Source organism: Meles meles, chromosome 4 (genome assembly GCF_922984935.1).
Source record: "Meles meles chromosome 4, mMelMel3.1 paternal haplotype, whole genome shotgun sequence".
In the NCBI taxonomy this organism is placed as follows: Eukaryota; Metazoa; Chordata; class Mammalia; order Carnivora; family Mustelidae; genus Meles; species Meles meles.
In genome coordinates, this window is record NC_060069.1 from 12,669,526 (window position 1) to 12,691,977 (window position 22,452).

General features: G+C 46.7%; 1 protein-coding gene across 3 annotated transcripts in view; it reads right to left on the reverse strand.

Moving 5' to 3' along the window:
* Positions 1–514: 514 nt before the first annotated feature.
* Positions 515–22,452, reverse strand: part of TBC1D5 (TBC1 domain family member 5) — a 579,401-nt gene continuing 557,463 nt past the window's right edge. For all 3 annotated transcript variants that reach the window (XM_046002325.1, XM_046002328.1, XM_046002327.1), the window contains 3 exons: positions 8,905–8,984; positions 7,951–8,100; positions 515–2,311 (listed from right to left, as the gene is read on the reverse strand). In XM_046002325.1, coding sequence (XP_045858281.1) covers positions 2,009–2,311; positions 7,951–8,100; positions 8,905–8,984 — 533 coding nt within the window. In that variant the 3' untranslated portion in view covers positions 515–2,008. The remainder of the gene's footprint in view (positions 2,312–7,950; positions 8,101–8,904; positions 8,985–22,452) is intronic.

Sequence of the window (22,452 nt, forward strand, 5' to 3'; positions counted from 1 at the left end):
GAGGACTCTAGCTCTCAGAGCAAAGCAGGGGACTGGGACCCACTGCCAGGGGACAAACATGTCCACGGCCCTGTCCACTTGTGTCTTGGGAGCCCTGGCGGGGCAGCCCCACACTTGTAGGACTGAAAACACTGACAACGCCCCGAACAGGTCCTCTAAGGGAAAAATAATGGCAACCGTGTGCAGTTGCAAGGCCAGTCACTGCACGGGGACTTTGGGAGCATACGAAGTGTGGCCAAGGTGACCCATGCCTGGCAGTAACTTACCCAGTGAGTCACCGCCAGGGGCTGCTGAGCAGACCACTCCACGGGGGAGCCGGAGAGCGCATCCGCTTGTCTGAGTAAGCATGGAAGGCCCAACAATCCTGTCCCTTGAGCAAAAGCAGACTTGGTGTTCCTCTCACATGTTCACAGGTTCTCCTTTGAGAGTCTGAGGACAAACTGCAGAGCTATCTGGAACCCTCTGCGGTAGCTGACCCCCCAGCCGTCACTGCTTTCTTGGAGAGCAGGTGGGGAATCAGGTCAAGGTGAGCAGCGGGAAGGACTGGAAACGGCGTCTAGTCTTTCACTCTTAGCTTTTCACTGGTTCGCATGAAAGCTTCCACTGCCCAGAGGCCTTGCCCTCCTCCGAGGGGAAGGCCTGGGTACCTGTCACTGCAGCTATCCTGTTAGAAGTCCTGCTTACACAAAGGACAGGGAAAGGGGCCTCTCCGGGGCCTTTCTTCTTAAGGAGAGAAACAGCTCCTATGATGCTTTCTACCCAGCAAGATTTCACAAGCTGCCAGTTGAAAAGGGGGAATCTCTATTGTGTGCCGAAGCCCCGGAAGGCACTGGGCGGGTCAGAGCTGGCCCCGCCCCGGCGGTGGTGCCTTGGACGCGGTGCACAACTGACCCTGGGCCCTGCAGCTCCTCTGCCCTCCTGGCAAGGGAAGGCCTGTGCACAAGTCCCATGTATTCCTGACGTCTGGAGCGTTCTGTGGGAAGCCCTGCTCCCCTAGAAGGGAATCCAGGTCAAATACCCGGTGACTCCTACTTTAAGGCCAATGGGAGGTCCTGACTGTGGACGGGAACGAGCTTGGGTTTTTCCCTTTATTTCTCAGTTGACAGGTTGACAGGTGTATTCCAGTGCCGAAACTGGAGAAACTACACCAGAAAACAGACCATCTGGGAGATGTCTGTTCCACAGTCAGGATCACATTTTCCAACTCACGGAACTAATATTCTTATGACTTCTGAAACCAGTGCAGCAAAGTCTGGCTTAATGTGACCTTGTTTTCTGGTCATGAAAGATTCTAAAGGGGGAAATACAATCGTCTGAGGAGGGACAGTGATGGCCAGAGTTGATCTAGCCTGAGGTCTGGAAACGTACTCTTTAACAAATGAAAAAAATCTAAGTTTAGACCCTGTTTCAAAGGTCACTGTAACTTTCTGAGAGGTCAGTGATGGGTTTTTTTTCTAGCCTGGAATCCACCAGTTCTAGTCCATTCTGTCGTATTTGGCTCTGCTGTATGGCTTCCTGAAGGAGGAATGAAATAGGCTGAGAGATTTCCAGAGAGAAAGCCTTCTTGATATCAATTTTCCTATGCCTGATGCACCGAGGGAGGTTAAGATTTGAAACCAACTCTTCCTTCTTCTAGTTATAATTAATGGAGTTGCCACACCTAATTCTTAGTTGGGGAGAAGGGGATAGAGGAAAAATGATTCGAATTGTGGTTTGGTCTTCTTCTGACAGCATGATACTGGATACTTAACCCCCGTCTACCTCAGAGTGAAGGTGGGGTGGGATAGGGCCCTGAAAGCCTTGTCTGCATTTTGGGGAACATCCGTCTGTGTGCTCTGTGGCTGTCTGCCCCTCTCTAGAGGGTTCCAATGGGTTGCACTAAGGCCACAGGCATGCTGGGAAAGAAGTGTTGGTTTCAGAGGGGTCTCCACTGGGGAAGCCTCAGCCGGGCCCAGGGGCTGCTGAGGGGGGTGGCCAGTCCCCAGGAGGGAGGCCAGGGGCACTGTGGTCAGATGTCCAGGGGGCTCACAATGGTGAAGCCAGAGTCCTTGCTGTTGTTGCTGCTGTCCTCATCAGGGCTGGAACTGGGGTTGCTGGAGGAAGCCGAGGCAGGGCCCATCAGAGGGTCGGAGAACACCAGAGGGGAGCGGGCCAGGGGCTCGCTTTTCCCAGAGGTGCTTCGGAGGGTGCGAAGAGGCTGGGCCTGGCCTGAGAAGGACCCCTTGGCACTGCCTGCCTCGTCGTCTTTGGAGACCAGGATGAAGTCATCTGCGCTCCCTCTGTCCATGCTCCCTGGTGGTTCTGAAGAGGCCTGTGAGGTACAGTCAGAAGTGCAGGTGGGTGAGACAAGACTCCAGTGAAACAAGAGAACTGAGCAGCAGCCCTCTGAGCTAGGAGAGCTTCCAGAAGTTTAGGCCCTGTGCTCTTCCTTGGAAAGATGCACAGTCTGGCCCTGCTTCCCTGAAGCCCCAGCACTTCCTGGTGGTGTGGGGCCAATACCTCTGAGGCTTGCTGCTGAGTTTCCAGGACAGTAAAGTAAGCCTCCTGCTGGGTAAGTTTCTCAGGAGGCAGGGAGCAGGCTGGAGTCCCCACCAGCTTCACGTGGCACCCTGCCATGCACACCACCCGTCTTTCTTGGGCTTTGATGTTCTCCCCTGTGACATGAGGACAAGGATGGTATCTCTGACCCAGCGTGTGGTCGCCATGCACAGAGATGATGTGCATGGATGTGCATCACACAGGACTGGCTCCCTAACGTAAGCCCAGACCTGGAGTGATTTTACTACCTGCTTAACGAAGAGCTTCTGGAAGGCCCAGTGTGTGTGTCTCCTAACCGGCTCGGCCCAGGTGTGCAACTTAGAGGCCCCCTGGGACAATGGTGGTAAACGTGAAAACCAGGAAGTGCAACTATAAAGTGTATGGCAAAAAACATGAAGACAGAATGGCTTTATTCTACCATTATTTTCCTTTTGTTGTAAGGAATTATGAGTAGCATTTCACTAAAAAAAGCTGACATCCATGAACCTCAGGAAAGGTTTCAGGTTAAACCTAGAGAAGCTCCTGCCTTCCCTGGGGCAGATGTAAAGCTACTGTCTACCCAAGGATGTTCCAAAGCCAGCCTGACAGAAAACGTGCTGATGTAAGTGGATGTCGTGCCCACGCCTGCTCAACCCCTCTCCCTGTCTGCTCTCCCACAGCGTGGGCGGGGGAAGGGGGTGGGAACTGGCCCCTGGGTCTAAAGTCTGATGAGATGTAAAGACCTCCTTGGCCGGAAGTACCCCCTAGGTCCTCTAGCCCCCAGATTGGTATGGCCTAGGCCACCTGTGGACAAAGCGTGGACAGACAGCTGGCAACACTTCCAGAGGAAATCTGGGCTTGTCTCTCTGAACTACATGTACTTGGTGACACGGGGGTGGGGGGCTGAGTGGTTAAATAATGGCTCAGATGCCTCCATCCTCTGACCATTCATTCATCTTTAAGATCTTCAACTGGGAGGGGCGCCTGGGTGGCTCAGTGACTTAAAGCCTCTGCCTTCAGCTCAGGTCATGATCCCAGGGTCCTGGGATCGAGCCCCGCATCGGGCTCTCTGCTTGGCTGGGAGCCTGCTTCCTCCTCTCTCTCTCTGCCTGCCTCTCTGCCTACTTGTGATCTCTATCTGTCAAATAAATAAACAAAATCTTAAAAAAAAAAAAAAAAATCTTCAACTGGGAGAAGAGAAAGAGAATTAGCCTGAAGATCACAGAGCTAAAGCAACAGGCCTTGAAGCGCCTCGTCTCAAGTTTTAAAGCTGCTTACATTCCAGCACCACATTAATTCTTACAAAACTGAGGAGAGACACAACGTGGCACTCAGGCAGAAGAGGAGGCGATTACTGGCACCAGGACAGTTTGGGAGAGAAAGACCATCCCACCCTAAGGTGCACCCAGTCGGGGCTGTGCCAGCCTCGCAGAGCCTGGAACGGACATGTGCGTGCGGCCTGTCCTCCCCTGCATTTGCACGTGGGGTGCAGGTAAGGCTGGGCGGGATCTCAGCTTCAAACTTATACCTCCAAAGTGTGGCCACAGTTCACATGACCGTTGTCCGGAACTGTTAACCGTGAAACCCATGACTTCTCACTTCACACAGGGTCTGGGGCTGGAATGCTGCTTGGTAGAGCTTATCTGAGAAAATGAAAATAGTACGTACGGCAGGCCCCATTTTCAGAGTGGCGTGTCTACCACAGAAATACTGTAACAAGCTATTCACCTTTAGCTGAGAGTGAACACATTACAAGATGCTGAAAAAGGGAAATATGTTCTAAAGTCTGTGCCTGGAAGTGAAGGGGGTTCCTACCATCACTAATTATCTGGCACATTTCTGGGAAACTAGGGAAAGCGAGTTATAAATGGTGGGTAACCTTCCATTCCCCATTCCCAGATAAAATCAAGCGCCGACTCAAACAAAGCCCGGTATAGCTGGCAGGGCCTGGATAACCCCTTTCTTTTCATACCCCTCCTCACCTTTGTGTTGTAGATCACACAACGATGCCCAGATCAGAGGCCTGGTGGCTTGGCCAATGTCCCAAAGCAAATGTAAAGATCTCCCTCTTCTGGACTTCCACCTAGAACTTTTTCCTAGACACGAAGAGGCCTTCCTTCTGGATTTCCATACAACCTTACCTGCTACCTGGTTCTGTTTATGTCATTTACAAAAACTTCGGCAATTCTTAGGTCAATTCTCTTTGCCAAACACAGGCATATACTATACAATTAAAGAAGTTTTTCAACCTGTCAGTCCTGCCTAAAACTGGCCAAGCCCTCCACAATCTACAACACCCCTCTTCCAACCCTGCTGTTCACCCGGCCTCATATCTTACCTTTTGTTTTAGGGTCATGGAAGGTGGAAGCAGGTGAGCCCGGCAGACATGTTCTAGAGAGGTGGAAGTGTTCTCTTTCTATGCTAATGCAGTAGCACCCAACCACATGTGGTTACCAAGCACTTGAAAGGTGGCTAGTGTGACGGAGGAACTGTATTTTTAACTTAATTCTATTGAATCTTAATGAATTTAAATTTAATTTTAAATAGATATGTGGCTAGTGCCTACTATATTTAGACCATGCAGCTATAGACCATACAGATAAAAATAGGGGCCCCAAGCACCACCGAGGCACGTGAAAGGAGCTGGTTAATAATGAATCCCAGGGTCCTGCAAGGTCCTTCCTGCCTGGCATAGATTTGAGTCAAGTTTACCAAAAACCTCCCAGAGGAGTATGTGAAGGACAGACTCTGGGAGGGAGGGACAGAATGTGGCTGTCTTTACAGAATACAATTGTGCACCTGCCATTTTCGGAGGTGGAGAGATGATTTATGAATCAAATAGAAAGAACAATATTAGCCACATCCCCATCAACCAGTGGGGAGTGGGGCATGCGCATGCCCACAAAGGAAAGGCCCTACTGAAGTTTCTGATAGGGAAGGACACTGGCACGGGGATCCTGAGCCACCTGCCCCAAGGGGGGGTGGTCAGCCCAGTCCTCTGCACCACCCTTCACACATACTTTAGTGCTAAACCAAGAAAGCAAAGGCATTCCTAAGTTAGGGAACGGCGGCACAACCTCCCCCAGCACTAGCGCTGCCTAGTACCGCTCTCCGCCCTAGTCTCAGGTCCTCTGTTTAACTGGAAGCTGGTGAGCAGGGGCTACATCCCATAACCCCGACCACACAGTGCCTGGGAGAGCAGGCCCTCCGCTCACATTGGGGAGGCAGGAGGGGAAAAGCCTTCAGAACTCCCACTTGGCAGACATGTTCCTGACCAGAGCTAGTCCCCAGCCCCATCCCTGTCCCCATATGCAGTGAGAAACTAAGTCAGCCAGTTCCAAGCCCTGCCTGCCACCCAAGACTTGGGACAGGCTCCTAAGGAAAGATGTTGGGTCAGGACTTCCTGCAGGGGTGGGGGTGGGAGGACCCTGCATGAGTCTAGTCCAGATTCCCACAAGGCCTCTGATACTCGGCTCTCTGTGGGACTTGCTGCTTCATCTGGGACTTCACTTGCCTGTCCTCCCCTGAAGACGTGAGGAGAGCACTGCTTCCCTATTTTTCCCTTCCTTAGGTAAAACCTCTTTCAGGAAGGTGGGTTTTTATAAACTGTTAATACCCTTGGGGAAGAAGCCCTGGCAGGAATGAGAAAAAAAAAAAGCCCTAAAATTTGCCCCTTTCCCACTTTTCTCCGTAACCCTACAGAGGAACAGAGGCACAGAAGGCAACAGTGGAGTATCTGGGCACAGAACGGATTGGCGGTGTTTTAAAAGCACAAGCAGAGGCAAAAGGCCTCTTGGATGCTGCTCGGGAGTGCGACTCTGCCAGCACTGGGACGTGTCCTAGCTCATGTCCCCGGCGCCACACGGCTAGCGCACCGAGCAGGCACACGGGGGTCTGCGGGGCAACAGGTAGTTCATATAAATGTTGGAACTGGGAAAAACAAGGGCGAAGTATAATCAAGAAGCTTTAAATGCAGCAAATTCATGAGTGTTTTTGAAAGGTCTTTTCAGTATTACTTTTATACATTCAACTACAAAAAAAAAAAAAAAACTACGCTCAATTTTAGAATAAAATTGTCAATTAAAAATGGTTTGGGGGGGTGAGCCTAAGCTCAACAATATTTGAATAAAGAAATGATTACTGAAAAATTAAATAGTCGGTTTAGGAAGGAGAATCTGGAGGAACCAATCAAATCAAACTTGCAACGTTAACGCTGTATCCATGTGGCCAAAGATGCAGACTAACGGCTCCATGAAAACTTCCCTTTAGAGCTGGACAAAATTAACCACAGAAAGTTCTCTCTTTTTTTTTTTTTTTTTTCCTGAAAGTTCTCTCTTCTTGAAGAGTCCTCTTGGTGGGGGTACTCTTAAAACTAAAAAAAAATTCCCACTCTAAAATATTTTGTTTCTTTTTAAATCATAATTTATAAGCATCTGGATGCTAGTCTGAGAAAGAGCCTTAATGAGATTTTGCTAATGTGCATTTTTCGTAAGCCAAAAATATATTATTAGGGATTTTTAGTCCTATCAGATAAAGCATCGTGAAGAAGTACGGTGGAGCTGGAGGCTTGCTGGGTTGGGATAGGAGTTCTGAAAACATCATGCCTGGTGGGCCTGTGCTCCTCCTGGGCCTTCACTGTCTCACTGGTAAGAGAAACAGGACTAAGCCCACAAGGAAGTTCCTGGATCCTTTTTCACTGGAAAAATCTGTGGGTCCACGTTAGATTAAATTGCACACAATGTCAACACCTCCAGAGCAGGGGGCAGCAAACTGTGGCCCATTAGCCAAATCTGGTCTGTGGGCTCTTCCCCTAGGCTGTCAAGCTGAGAATGGCTTATACATTTCTAACGGTTGTAAAAACAAACACACCAAATACAGAAACAACTATGAGACACAGACCATATATGGCCCACGAATCCTAAGATATTTACTACCTGATCCTTTATGGAGAAAGTTTGCTGACCTCATTCCCTTAGAGGATGGACATTAATGAGAAGCTCTTCCCTCCAGAGAAAAAGGAAGCCCAGAGAAGTCCACTGAGGACAGCACCAGGAAAGCAGGAACAGCACCTCCTGTGCTCATGGGGACTGGAGGCATTAGCGGGAGGCCCCCAACCCAAAGCTATGGCACAGCGGTCGGTTTCTAAGCCCACACAACAGGACTGGCAGGAGGTTCAGGCTAACGCTGCTGCATACAGGTCTGTAGGTTGCACACTGCGTAAGTCTCGGAGAGACTGGTCTCCTGTGGGGCACTGGAGCATGCCATTTGCGGGGCTACAGAGCACCTCTGCTTCAGCCACCCGTGGTGTCTTAGAGTTGAACTTTGCACATGGTAATGTGAAATGAAAAGGTTTCGTTATTCATAACTTCGAAGACCTTATGTGACCGTGTCCTCAACAAGTTACTGTGACGTTGTTCACCAGAGCTCTTATACCTGCTTGGTGGCCCCAGGCCTTTGGTCGCTCTGGTCTTGGCCTTGGCCACTGGAGCAGTAGTGGTCATCTGAGATGGTGATCTGCTCATTCTCCTCAGCTTCCAGCTGACTCTGGTTGAAACGCAGGGAGCCTTTTAGAATGTCTTTGATCTAGTTTTCAAAAAGGAAGAAAATGAGAGATGGATGAGTTTGTTTTGTAATGCTAGCTAAACCTCTTAACATTTAAACCAGACTTACCACTGACCATTTTTTTAATAGTATGGATATGAATATATTCCCATAAGAAAGGAATAACAGGAAAAAAAAAATCCAGCTCTATCAAAGCCATGGACTTACTAACGACCAAGGAAAATTTCAAAGTCTTGATGGCCAGGTTCTCGCAGGATGAGCCCTGGGTGTCACATCCTGGGCAGTTCTCTTGTAGCAGGAAGTACCATTGCTTACCTACCCAGCCCCACTGAACAGCCCTTAGCTACCAAAGCAGCTGCACCCCTGCTGAGCTGTTAAGAACACAGGCAGACATGTGAGAGCAGCACATTCTTTTCATTAACATGTATGTTCCACATAGCCCTCCAAGGGTTGGGGAAGCGTGGTCCTTGTGGGTCTGAGGCCTGTCAGGGGTGCGGGGGGGTGATTATTACTCGTGCTCCAAGGACAGCATGGATTTACAGATGAAGAACCGAACGTGCCACTGGGCCACACAACACCGGCTCTGGGTGAGGAGCAAACAGAGTGGCTTTGGTAAGAGGAGGAAGCAAGGGTGGGGACAGAAAACTAGCTTGGGCTGCAAGCTTGTCAGACAGAATTGCTAGTAGGAGCAAGAGGTGTGAGGAGCTGGGGAGTCAGGATGGGCTCCGCCCAGGCTAACACCACGGTACGCTGTGCCACAGCGTGCCCTGCCTGACAGGCATGAGGATGGCCAGTGGCTCTCCAAGTCAGATCAAAGGGACATACCTGTTTTAATCCTGCCAAAGAAACCAGAATTTGATCTTCTTTTTCCAAATTTTCTTGTAATATCACATCTTGGATATTTACTGAAAATAGAAAAATGACATTTTAAAACTAATGCTCTGAGTGTAACTTATCGGCCAGCCGCACCGTAACTTGCTTGGAAAACTTTCCATCCAATTCCATGGCAAGTATTTCACCAAGGGTGCTCTGCTCAGCTGCGGATGGGGTGAATGTGGAGGACAGCAGAGGGGAGCACTGAGCCCAGCATGTACAACCTTCCCACCAAGGTGATCCAAACATTCTTGCAATGACAGATGGGTCTTCACTTCCACTGGGAGACCCGGGCTCCTGCTGCTAACTTCTGCCGCGAATGGCCCACAGCATGCAGCCAGCCCCTGGAGAAGGCGCTTCAGCCTGTGCTTCCTACACCATCTCATGGTTCAGCGATGTTAGCTCACCTCCCTCTCTGAAGACCAGGCCCTCCCAGATGACTGAAGTTAGTAAAGATACCGTCTTTAAAGATTTAAGCAGTAAAGCACGTTGTCAGTTCAACAAAATGGTAAGAATAATGGGACAGACTCACGGCACTACAGGCACCATCAGACAACAATGCCTAGGGAGTCAGCCTGACATCACCGGGGGTCTTCACAGGAGCTCCTTCTCTACGTCCTCTAGGAGGTCCACCTTTCCGGTGAGAAGTCCTCCTTCCAGGCCCGATCTGAGGGATCCAGCAAGTCAGCTGTGACCGCCAGGCTCAGCACTGCACCGAGCCGCCCACCAGGAGGTCCAACACACAGTGGTCCTCAGTGCTCCCCCACTGCGCCTGAGGGAAGCACACAGCCCACTCTGAATCCTACCAAGCTCGGATTCTCAGGGGAGCTCCGGGGGAGGAGGCAGAGCCCTCTCCCCACCCCAGGGCTGGGCAGGAGAACGCACTGGTGCGGGTGACTAAAACATACTTTAAAAAAGATACCTCTATGCACACCAGTTGAGTAATCACTACAATAAGTATGCTTACCCTCCATTAACACCTGCTTTCTGATTCTGTGGCCTTAAAGCACACCTAGGGGCGCCCGGGTGGCTCAGTGGGTTAAGCGTCTGCCTTCAGCTCGGGTCCTGACCCCGGAGTCCTGGGATCAAGCCCTGCATCAGGCTCCCTGCTCAGGGGGAAGTCTGCTTCTCCCTCTGCCTGTTGCGCTCCCTGTTTGTGCTCTCTCACTCTTGCTCTATCTCTGGGAAAACAAAAACTTCCTGCCCCATGCTTAGTCATTCACTCCGCAGAGCTGTGCCAGTCTCAACTGGGGACTCCTCAGTTCCATGCCCGGCCCCCTTCAGCCACCAGAGTGATGTATCACTCCTGCTTGCTTACCCCCTACCCTACCTGTGGCAGCGGCAGAGCTGGCCTACTGTTCTCTGGGCCTGCAGGCTCTGGGCCCGCATCCGTGCAGACGGGCTCCTCCTCCTCATCGTTCAACTCTGGTCCCTCCCATGTTGCCTCCTCAGAATGGCCTTCCTGCTCATCCAAACTAAGGGAGGCCGGGTCACCCTCTGGTCTCTGATCTCTGTCTCGGCATCTCTGTTCCTATTTCACTGTTTCACTAGGCGCTTGTCACCAGCTGGCATTATCACACGCGTCTGCTGGCTTGCATGTCGTCCATCTACCTCAACAGGATATAAGCTCTGAGACTGTCTGGTTTAGGACTCTACTCTCAGCCCTTAAAATGAGGCTTGCTACATTTCAGATACACAGTTAAGTACTGACTGACTGAGCAAATGTGGCAAAACACTCTTGGAAGTTGCATTTCAAAATACTGCTATGCTAAATATTTCCAAAAGTATCTCCAGTGAAGGAAAAGGCAAAGACTGATACCATCAACATGAGCCTGGCCGGCCAGTTTGTCAGAATCTTCAATGACAGTAAGTCTCTAAACCACGCCGACAAGTCCTCTCACACACCATGGAAGAAAAACAGCAGCTTTGATTTACTCAGAAAACGTGACTGTAGTTTCTGGCTAATAATAAAGGCCTGCTTCAAAACAAGAAAGCAAGATGAATGGGAACGGAATAACAGATATAATTAGAGAGGGAATGTTTTTGGTTTCCTTAAAAGCCTGTAACAATTTGTTCTCTCTCAACAAAAAAACAACACAGAATCCACTCAACAAGACATAAAGGACAGCCAACTGGAGGGGACTGACAAGAACCAGTTACGTAGGCCTTTCAGAGGACTGAAAAGGTTGCTTTTGTTTTTGTGACAGCCAGGGTTTTTAGGGCAGAGGTCTGAGGGTCTAAGGGCTTCCTGGGGCGGCGTGACACGTAGTAGCTGGCTAGTTTGGCGGGGCGCTGAGTTCTGCCCTCCTGAGCTACAAGGTGGAGCAGATTTCTCAACTTCTGCTGTGTAAGTGGGGGCAGCAGGGGAAGAGCTCCTGAGCCCTGAAAGGACGCTCAGCTAATGGATGAAGGAACACCCCGATGTCTGGAAAAAGCATGGGGGGTTTCTTGGGTCCAAGGAGCTAATGGAGAGGAGGCCACTGGAGGCCACACATAGCAAATCAGGGGGCCAGGCCAAGTGGGGGCCCGCTGCCCTGACTCTATCTGTAGCTTCTGCCTGCCCCTTTGATAGTCTGCTGTGTGACATATCCCCAAGCCAAAGGTTTGGCCAAATTGCCTGGCTCCTGCCTCCAGTTTAATGTGGGGCCCACGGTCAACAGCAACAAGGACCGAAGGCCTTTAGGGTCATAGGCTATAGGTTAAAAGGGCAGTCAGTCAGGGGCTCCAGTGGCCACCAAAGCCCGTAACTATGCAGGGTAGAGCTCTCCTCAGAGGCCAAAGAAGACGAAGAGGGCACTCAGAGGCCATTCCTCAAATATCAAAGAGACATATGAGCCATCCTAGCCCCCTGACAACATCCTGGCAGGGAGAAGAGACAAAGTGAAGAAACCCGAACTGTGGGCATTTGTTCAAATGGGATGGTTAACTTGTAAGAGACCAGGCTGCCTTAAATTGGCAAGTTTAAGCCTTGGACTGCTGTTGGTGGGAATGGAACTTCAGAGTGAGATTTCTGTGTACCCGAGTTTAAATATGTGATTCAGTATCCCACTAGGGAAGTACCAGTGTCTCCCTGAGATCTTACAAAATCATTGGCCACTTTGCCTAAAAATCCCAGGAAGCAAGTCACCCCAGTGTCCTCTTTTGGATGCCACAAACCCCCTACTTGAGTAGTGGTGGCGATGAAGGTGGAAGATATGACTGTACTGGCAAGCTAGAACAAGAGAAGCCTCTGACTTTCATGACAGGCCTAAGTGGGAGTAAGGCTCCATGATCTAAAGTCACACTCAATCAGAGCATGAACAGCCAACAAGCTTAGAAGCTCCCTGCTATACTGTCTCCTGGGTCTAGAGGTGGGGCCACCCCAGCTCCACCTTCCATTCCTTCCTCATCAACATGTCCCAGATCTCATTCAGGGCATCGTCACACGAACCTTCCTTCACAGCCAAGGCTGGTCATGTGACAACGCTCTGGCCAATGAGGTGTAAGAAAAGTCCCTGGATGGAACTTCTGGAAAGCTCCTCACTGGGTCTGACTCAGTTTGTGCCTTTTGGACCTTTATACTTCCCACTTTTGCTACCTAAAATGCTGGCAGGTGCCCCGCAAGTCATCTTGAAAGCATGTCGGTGAGGATCCCAGCTTGAGGACTGTGGGCAGGAAACCAGACGGAGCCTGGGGCACTGGGCACATCACGGAGCTGCTACCCTTGCTTGGACTGCCCACCTTCCGACTTCTTTTAGTTATTAAACCAACACAAAACTTCCTGATTTGTTTATTCTACTGCTTTTTGGGTTTATGTTTGTGTCCAAATTTCCCTTTTTTAATAAGGACACCAGTCACTGGATTAACAAGTACGACCTTGTCCCAACTTGATTATATTTGTAAAGACCCTATTTGCAAATAAGGTCACATTCATAAGCTCCAGGTGGACGTGAAATGGCAAGGTGGGGGGTGGGGGGTGGAGAACACTATTCGACCCAGTACAGCAGCCAAACTGCTTCACTGTTCACAGGATACAGACCATCAACTCCTCTAACGAAAGGGGACTGAGACAGCCCCACCAATCCTCTCCTGCATGCAGAGTCTTATCTCAAGTTCCAGGCCACTTCTGGCCTGCTCTGCAATGTGGCTGGCCAAGAGTACACCCAGGGAGGGAGAAGAGCCCAGAGCCTCAGTATCCTCAGTGGTAGACCCTTACCAAGAATTCTTTAGCCTTATTTATTTTTTTTTAATATTCCAGTCAACTTTCTTTCGTTTATGTTTCTGAGAAGAAGTTAGATTTTTAAAAAAATTTATTTTTAAAAATTTTTTTATAAACATATAATGTATTTTTATCCCCAGGGTACAGGTCTGTGAATCACCAGGTTTACACACTTCACAGCACTCACCATAGCACATACCCTCCCCGATGTCCATAACCCCACCGCCCTCTCCAAACGCCCCTCCCCCCAGCAACCCTCAGTTTGTTTTGTGAGATTAAGAGTCACTTATGGTTTGTCTCCCTCCCAATCCCATCTTGTTTCGTTTATTCTTCTCCTACCCCCTTAACTCTTTAGCCTTATTTTTAACACAAGATCAAAGATCACCTTTCAGAATCTGATGGAAACCAGGACCTTCGGTCCCCAAAACCCACATTATCTATATAATGTTCATTTACTCTTAAGGATAAATCTCTGTTATAATCAACTAAGCTACCTAGTCTCATTTTAAGAAATCCAGCATACAGAAATCAAATTAAAACAAAAGGGCACTTGTGGAGGTTGTTAAATGTTTTGAATATAAGAATTCTGACTTTACTAACAAAGTACTGGCCATGTAAATTCTTTGCCTAATCAGTTCAACTATATATTGATTTAAGGTAGCGTTTATGAACATTTTACTAATATATAAGTTCTCAGTAACAAATTTACTGCTTTAAGCTGCACCTTCATGTAAAAACAGAAAAACATAATGATATTTTTTCTTGCCTTTAAATATTAAACGCAGAAATTGAAATGTTTAAATTTCCAATGCAATGCAAATTTTTTCTTATGGCAAAAGCAGAATAAATTATGCGATAAAGGCTCTTTTTGTTTCTGAGTAGAAAGAAGATTATGTTCTTTATAATCTTCTATTTAAGTTTTGTATATTATAGATGCTACAGCACTGAAACTAAAGGGGGAAAATCTCACAGAACTACTTCTGTGGAAATTACACAAAAATCTCATCAACATAACAGTTCCATTGTGACTCCACTGTTTCTAAAGAGGTGTCAATGCCACAGAAATAGATCTCTGACTCTAAGAGTAATGGAAATGGCACACAAACTGGTTTTTACAATTTCTTGAAAACCTTTTTTCTCCAATGCTAGAATAAAAGTGTTTTATTTGAATGGTTGGTACAAAAGGTAACAAAAGCCCATATTCATTAAGAAGGGAAACAGACATGAGATCGAAGCAGAACTAGCATCTATCTGTAGTAGAGGTGAAATTTAGCTTCCTTGTGCCTGAGAGTAATACCAGAACCTTCCTCCAAGACAAAGGTAAATAAATGGTAAGTTAAAAGGTAAACAAACAATGAAGAATCAATAAATCAGGACAGTACCTCACCCACTACAGAAGCTCAGGACTCAGTACCTTTCATTCTGCCACGGCGACATTACCTTATTTGCATATCCCAATGATCATTCTCGATGAGAACCATCATCCCATTACAGAAAAGGGAGCCAAGCTCAACAATCCCCAGTCTGTCATCTGAAGTCTCCTGAGCTCCCCAACACTTCCACACACAGAACTGATGGAGGGGCCAGAAAGAGACATGAAGAGGCACAGGATGGGGTCTTACCACTGACTGACTGCCTACTGATGCCAGTGCCCTTTCCTTGATGGTGGAACTGACCTAAGTGAAGTCAGCCAGTACGACAGGAAGTCACCTACATGCAAAACAGATGGCTCTATCATTTCTACCAGAACTTTCCAGAGCACTGGCACTAGCATCAAACAGCTTGAACTTTGATGACCTTGGGCAGAGATCTGTGTATCACTAAGCCCATCAGTAACGGGGGCAATACCAATCTTACAGGGTTGCTGGAGAGACTGGATGGGATAATCAAAGTGGTCCACCTCTAGCACGCTGCTCACTATTACTATTATTGGTTAGTATGGTTCCCCCCCTCCCCGCCTCACTTTCCCATTACCTCAAGTATCCAGATAAATGGATTCTGCTCTTTGAGGTTATCTCATCTCTGACAGACATTTAGTTACCTTGACCTTCGACAATCTCATAAAAGGGACTGTCCCAGACTTTAAAGAGGAAACATGCAGGCTGTTACAAAATGGAGGGGTCACATGGAGGGTTGACCTAGGGTCACATGTGTGATCAGAATGGTAGTGGCTATGAGTCAAGGAGTGGGGGCAGACCTGTAATTTGTCACTAGTGGCTTTGGCAGCAGTGTTGCTCACAGTGTGTATGCCATGGGTGGGAGATCTTGGGAGAAGACAGGTTTAGTAGAGATTGTGGGCGGCAAATTCATTCTTTAATAGATTGTGTGCATTTGTGCATCTCTGCAAATGCCATTCCCCTTCTAGAAGACCCTCCTAGCCTCCTTCCAACACCACACCCTTCTTTGCTTCCAAGTCGACCTTAAAACTGTGTTCAAGCACTGGCTTCCTATTAACAGTCTTCGCTCTGAAAGCATCTGGTTGTTTGACTCTCTTCCTCCTCCATCTTTTGCTCTTGGAACTGTATTCACACATGAGATTCAAAAATTAAAGTCTCCGGACTCGTTCTCTTTAAAATAAACAAACAAACAAACAAATATCTTTAAAAAGGGGGAGGCGACTGGGTGGCTCAGTCACTTAAGTGTTCCACTCTTGGTTTTGGCTCAAGGTCATGATCTCATGGGTCAGGGGATCGAGCCTCACCTCTGGCTGGGGCCAGAGCATGCTTAAGACTCTCTCCCTCCCCTTCCTCCCTGCACTCTCTTTCTCTCAGATAAATAAAATCTTAAAAAGAAAAAAAAAGATTAAAGTCTCCTGAAACTTCACAGTTCTATGTGGCAAATTGTGGACTCAACATCTTTTGGTTTCAAATGTGGTACTCTGTTCACTACATCCATATTACTCCAGAATCCTACTGGTCCCTGCCAATGTTTCTGAGGTCACTCTGGGAGGACTTTGGTTTCATGTGACACTACGTGTCACTTTAGGTATTTCTAATGAGGTATATTCTCCTTGGTGACCTTGTGCTCACATGCTCTCTCTCCCTACTTTGAAGTTTGACACCTTCCATATGCTCTGAGCTCAATTTTAGAATGCCAGTCTTCCACTTCACTCTACCCTCAGTCTACTTCTAGAACCTCTTTTTACACCCGAGAGCAGGTACTCAGTAAATACTGGCTGAATGAACAAAGCAGGGCTTTCCCGCCAGCAAAGGGCGGATTATTACGTCCTGAGTAATCGATGCAAGTGAGATATTTTCCAGGTGAAGAAGTAAGAGATATTAACATGCTCAACCAGATCTCTGACGGAGAAGTGACAGAGGCAGATAAAGGGAAGTAACTTTCACTGATGGTTTCTCAAGAGCCAACTACTGAGTCAGGCACTTTATGCTCAGTATTTTCTTAAAAAGCAAAAGCAGATTACACAGAAAATATAACCAAGGGTCCTATTTTGCCTCCAGCTGCCAGAATGACTGAAGGCCCTAAACTCAGCACTGGGGAAGGAGCATTTAGTTAGGAAGATCCAAGGGTAGGACTAAGCAAACACGTGTTTTACACTTAAGATTAGTTTTTGTTAATAATGCATTATAAGTTAATTTAAAAAAGATTAGTTTTTGTTGTCAATAATTCTCTTAAGTAAAACTGAGTGTGCTTAGCAGAGTTAGACATTTTTACTTCTCTCTGTCATTTAGCATCTTACTCTTGGGATTTGCCACCCTGCCGGCCAGGGAGTGTCACAGAAGCATGACTCCTCACAGCAAAATACATCATATTCATGATATAGCTGAGGGTCAACCAGAAAGAAAGTCTTTACATATATTTTTAAATGCGAACAGTCTCCAAGCTCCAGTAATGGCTAGATGCCTTTGCCAGAAGACGTACTTCTAAAAACAGAAGTAGAAACACAGGTAGGGCCTTCCTAAAAGGAAATACCCAGCGTTCTGCCATCAGACTGACCTCATCTGGAAGCAATGAGATAGGAGGGCAGTTGGAGTTAGACTGACCTAAAATCCCATCAGTCCATCAAATAAGATCCTGTGAACTGGGTTTAAGATGGATATAATTTTTCGTGAATTTAGGCAATAAAGGCTTTGCTGATAGGATGGTCAGTGAAAGGTAAGTGCTGCTACTCAGCTGGTATGTAAGCATGGCCCAAGGCAGTGAACATTAGCCTTCTTATTTGGGTTTCACCTTCCCCTGTGCACAAGCTCTATGCTTAGCATGGGATGCTTGTGGTGGCCACGAAATCCTTGAGCTTTCAAGCAAGCCTGTTTCCACAAGAGGGGGTGGAACAAGTCTTTCGTCTACTGGGTCATTTGCTGGAGAGGGCCCGGACTGGAGGGCGTGGAAAGGCAGCCTGATATGGGAGGCTGAGAACAGGCTATGCAGCCTGACCGTTTGAGAAAGAGGAAGGACTTGGAAATTATGTTTTAAAGAAGAGAGGGAGAGCTATTCAGTGTGAGTTCCTCCGTGGAAGAGCATGTGGGAACATGGGACACAGCCAGAAAGCGGGAAACAAAATGATGAAAGATGGACAGTCTCTACCGAGGCCATGGGATCAGAGCTGTGGTATCTTCACCCGGGAAAGGATAAGACAGTGTATAATTTGCTGAGCTTTTCTAAATAGGCATAGGGTTGGTAGAAGGGAGATGCTGACCAGTTGTCCCAAGTCTTCTGATCCTAAAACTGGGGTGGGGGTAGGAAAAGCCTTCTACTATGAGAATAGAATGAGTTCAAAGTAGCTGAAAACAGAACTGAATTTCAGATGATTGAAGGCTCCACCAGAATAGCAGGGGAGGTTGTGTGCTGTCTGCCCACAGAACTCAGCTGCACGTGTGCCTGAAGTGTGGAGTTAGGAATACATTAATAGGATTATGAATATATTCATTTAATTCTACCCACATAATTTTAAGTTCTGCTGCTCTCTGCTACTTGAAGACTGTCATGGGCCAGTAACATTAGGTCACTGGGGGGCTGTGAGAAATGCAGAACTTTAGGCCTCAGAGCACACCTACTGAATCAGAAATTGGCATTTTAACAAGATTCTTAGGTGAAGGTATCTTTTCCTTTTACAGAGGATTATGCTACCCATGATTAAATGCAGTATTTAAAATTCTCAATATAATTATGAAAACTTTTATCACAGTGTGACTGACAGAGAGGAAGCTGTCTGGTGATCATATTTTCCTTCCTGTTTTTCAAATGCCATAAGTTAATTGCCTTATTGAATGCTTCCAAAGATGTCCATTGAAAGTCATTTTTATAAACATGAGAAAAATCAGATTTATAAAGTTCTTACGGAAGCAAATAAACTGATTTCCAAAACTGGCCTCCTCTTCCAGCTAATGCTGACATAAATATTATGACAATGCCATGTGCAACCAAACGGCAGAGGATCTGGTCCCACCACTGACTCAAGCGGGGCCTCAGCAGAGGCATCAGTGAAAGAGAAGCCAGGGACTGGAACTGGGTCTGGACGTGTGGTGTGTCACGAGCTAGGTGTGTGTCTCTCATCCTTCCTGGACCTTGGTCTCCTTGTCTGTGGAATGAAGAACTGCTGCGCCGGCTTTTATAGCTACCAGATGTTCAGCATTCTACAGTCCTGGGAGATACAGCATTCTGGGAAACCTAACTGCCCTTGATTCCCTGCACTGCTGCCCCGCCTCCTGTTGCCAGGAACCACCCACGAAAGGACAAGCTGCTGGAAACCACTGTCTGTCTATACGGCCAACAGAGGACTGGAAATACCTCTCCTGGGAGTAGGCAGGTGTGGGCTTTCGGGCCGGTGGGGTGAGCAGCTCGTGCTCCCTGTAAACAGCTGGCAGCTCAGCCCAGCTGCTCACAGATCAGAGAAGCGTGGGCTCCTCACCCACGTGCAATTATGTGTAAAATACGGCAAATCTAAAAATAGCCTGCGCTCAGCCGCAGAGGTTAATACTGTCAATGGCTTTTAACTCAACTGTCAGGATGACAGGAAGGGGAGTAACTATAGCAACAGAAAAACGAACACGTAAAACAAGTCTTCTGAAGTTGACAGGAAAGTTAGGCTTAACAAAACATGTATTTTCAATTCCTGTCTCTCAGTCTTTGAATTTAAGCAGTTCAATTATGTGGAAGTAATAAAATTAGAATTTTGGTTGAGTTTCGATAAAACAAATATTCCTTTAGTTTTGGGTTCCAGGACCATAAGGAAAGAACTGCTAACCTGTCAATGTTATTACCTCTATAATTAAAGGACCATCTGAACAAATGCCTTGGTATAATTTTTAACTGAGAGGTTTTTCTCTGTATTTGTTCTGGCAGTTATAACAAGAGCCTTGAACTGTACTTGACATTTTAAGGCATTATTGCATGTCTGATGAAAATGTAGGGTGAAATGGAACTGTCTTGAAATGAAAGGAACTTACTGAAAACAATTAACATTGGGAGAAGACACAGAGAAATACCTGCTGGAACAAGTTTCTGAGGCAGTTCTCACAGCCACGGTGGTAGCCTGTGGCCCAGGGCAGGATGGAGGCCCAGCGGCGCTCATGTCAAGGAGGCCACATCGTTCTGTTCTGCTATAGCTATTCTTGCTCAAAGAGCTCACATGCCTCATCTTGGGACCAACACACCCCAAATTCTAGCATCTTTCCAAATCGTTTGATAAAGGAATATTTAGTTAGGTGCTGGGGAATTTGGTATTGGTCAGGAGTTAGGGGAGAGAATTAGTGTTGAAAACCTAACTCTGGGCCATGCCCTGTGCTGGGCTTTAAAAACACATTCATCTTGGCAGCAAAGTGGTAAGGTAGATAACTGGGTCTCCACTGTATATATATATATGAAGACATGATCCTAAGCAGGCCGGGCTAAGACGTGACAGAGTCTGTTCTCACCCTGTGTCCATCTGCTGCCACACGAGGCTGCTTTTCCTAACACCACTCCGGATACACTTCCACCTGACTCCTGCCTGGAGTGTAAAGATGGCCCTCCAGGCGCTTCAGCCATTTACAGACTCTCAGTGGCTGTGCTGCATTTCCCAGGCATTAAAAATTGGGCCCCCTGGAGAGTCCCCCTATGATCTTCCTTTTATCCAGACCATCACTGTTAGTGGTTATTTTTGCATCAAATATATCCTTTTGTGCTGTCTTTTCCCTTAATAATATAGCATGAACATCTCCTTAAGTTAATAAAAAACTGTATTAATATTTAATATTAAGATTACACTATACTATGTTATAATCAGTCACTTACTAATATGTTTTTCAGTTGTTCGAATGTTGTACTGCTTTAATAATCAGTAAAAACAGAAAATACCATATGGAAAAAAATACTAGGGTACTGAAGTCATTTTTAAAGGCAATACAGTAAGCCAAAAAGTAAATCAAGAGCTTCACCTTTATCTTTTTTTGTCTTTCTCTAATTTTTGCTTGGAATCAAAATTGCCTACAACACAGGAATACCCTTTAATAAACCAATGCCGTAATAGGCAGGTGAAATGAAATCCATCTGTGGGCCCAGAGCCCAGAATTCTTTGTAGCATCTTTTGACCCTACTTTAAAAAGGCAGTCCTGCTATTTATATGGAGAAAAGAAGTTGACAGCTATATGAAGGGATTCTGGCTGAAAGTGAAACGTACACACAAAAACAAATTTAGTTTTGCAGTTAGTTGAAAATTCACATCTGGTATGGGCTTTTCTTTAATTAAAGTGTTTCCCCCTCCCATGCAATGAGAAAATACTCTTACAGTGCTGACTGAGAGACCAAATTCAGAGCAAAAGCTCTTTGAACATTCTGAGGCTTAAGTAAAGCTGCTTTAAAAGCTGCTATGTGGACCAAACAACTTAGAAATTTCCTAACAGGATTTTCTAGAGTTCCAGGAAATATTTCTCTCAGTCACTTCTTTGTTCTCCTACTTTGGTCAAAACCCAAGTCAAGCAATACAAGGTCGCCCACACAGCCAGAGAAGCAAACATACACATATACAACCCCCCCACCACTTGCTTTAAAATTAAAATTATATTGAACGAAAATGAGTTATATAATATATATTATTTATATATAAACTATCTCTCTTCATTACTTCTTTTTGATACATTTAAAAGTGAGATGCTATGAGGGGTGCCTGGGTGGCTCAGTCGTTTAAGTGTCTGCCTTTGGTTCAGGTCGTGATCCCAGGGTTCTGGGATCGAGCCCTGCATCACACTCCCTGCTCAGATCGCTCTCCCTCTCCCCCCTGCTCATGCTATCTCTCTGGCCATCTCTCAAATAAATCTCTCAAATAAATAAAATCTTAAAAAGAAATAAAGTGGGATGCTATGAAATTCTTGAAAACTTAGTTTTATCTGAATTTTTAAAAAATGATCATAATGAAGCGTATAAATGAACCACTGTGCCAGGGGCAGATCAGATGTGACAAGGGTAACAGTTCTTGCTGTGATAAGAGATACTACCCTTTTGATCACCTTCTGGGGTTTCTCCAGTTACTTCCCCTCTTGAACTCTTTCTCTGAAGGAGTCCTCAAGAGAGGAGAAATAGCTGAGGCCAGAACGGGGCCCAGTCAGCTGCCTAGTAAGACACTGGGAAGACAACTAGCCACTGAGTCAACCACCTCCCCAACCATAAGAGAACATCAACTCCTTGCTAGAGGCAGTACAGGTCAGGTCACACTTAAATGACAGCTGTTTTGACTGCATGTAATGGACTCATGACCTAATAGACTGAGATATCAGTGGAGTCCAAGGAAGAGAGTCCACCTTCTGCAAAGGCCCCACTGATGGGCTACTCCTAGGACCCCTGCAGGGGGAAGTGGCCTCAGTGGATTCTTTGATTTCCCCTCATAAGTGGGATGCATCCTGATTTCTTATACTACTTGGTATTGCCATTTGTCCACACTCACAGAGCACCATATTGGCCCTTGCCATTACAGTATATGTTTTATTTTTCCTAATCTGTTCGCAAACCACAGATGTTAGACACTGAAGAATGGAAAAAGAAAGGATGCCCATAAGAGGGCTGAAAAACACTAATAGTCTGCATTCTAAAGTTCTGCAAGCAGAACAGTCGCTAAAGCAAAACATACATGATCCAGCAGAGACCATTTCTGATACAAAATACAGAACTTTCACAAATGTAGAGAATAATGCCTGAAGACTTTCTAATGTGACATATGTATGACTCACATGTAAATGAAACTTCAAACTAGGGCATTTCTTAGAATATAAGCAGTCAAAAGTAAGAAAAGGTCATGTGGTCCCAACATGCATTTCAGGTTGGTGGTTAAAAACATGTATTAAAAAAAAGAAAAAAAAGCACTGTCAAAATCC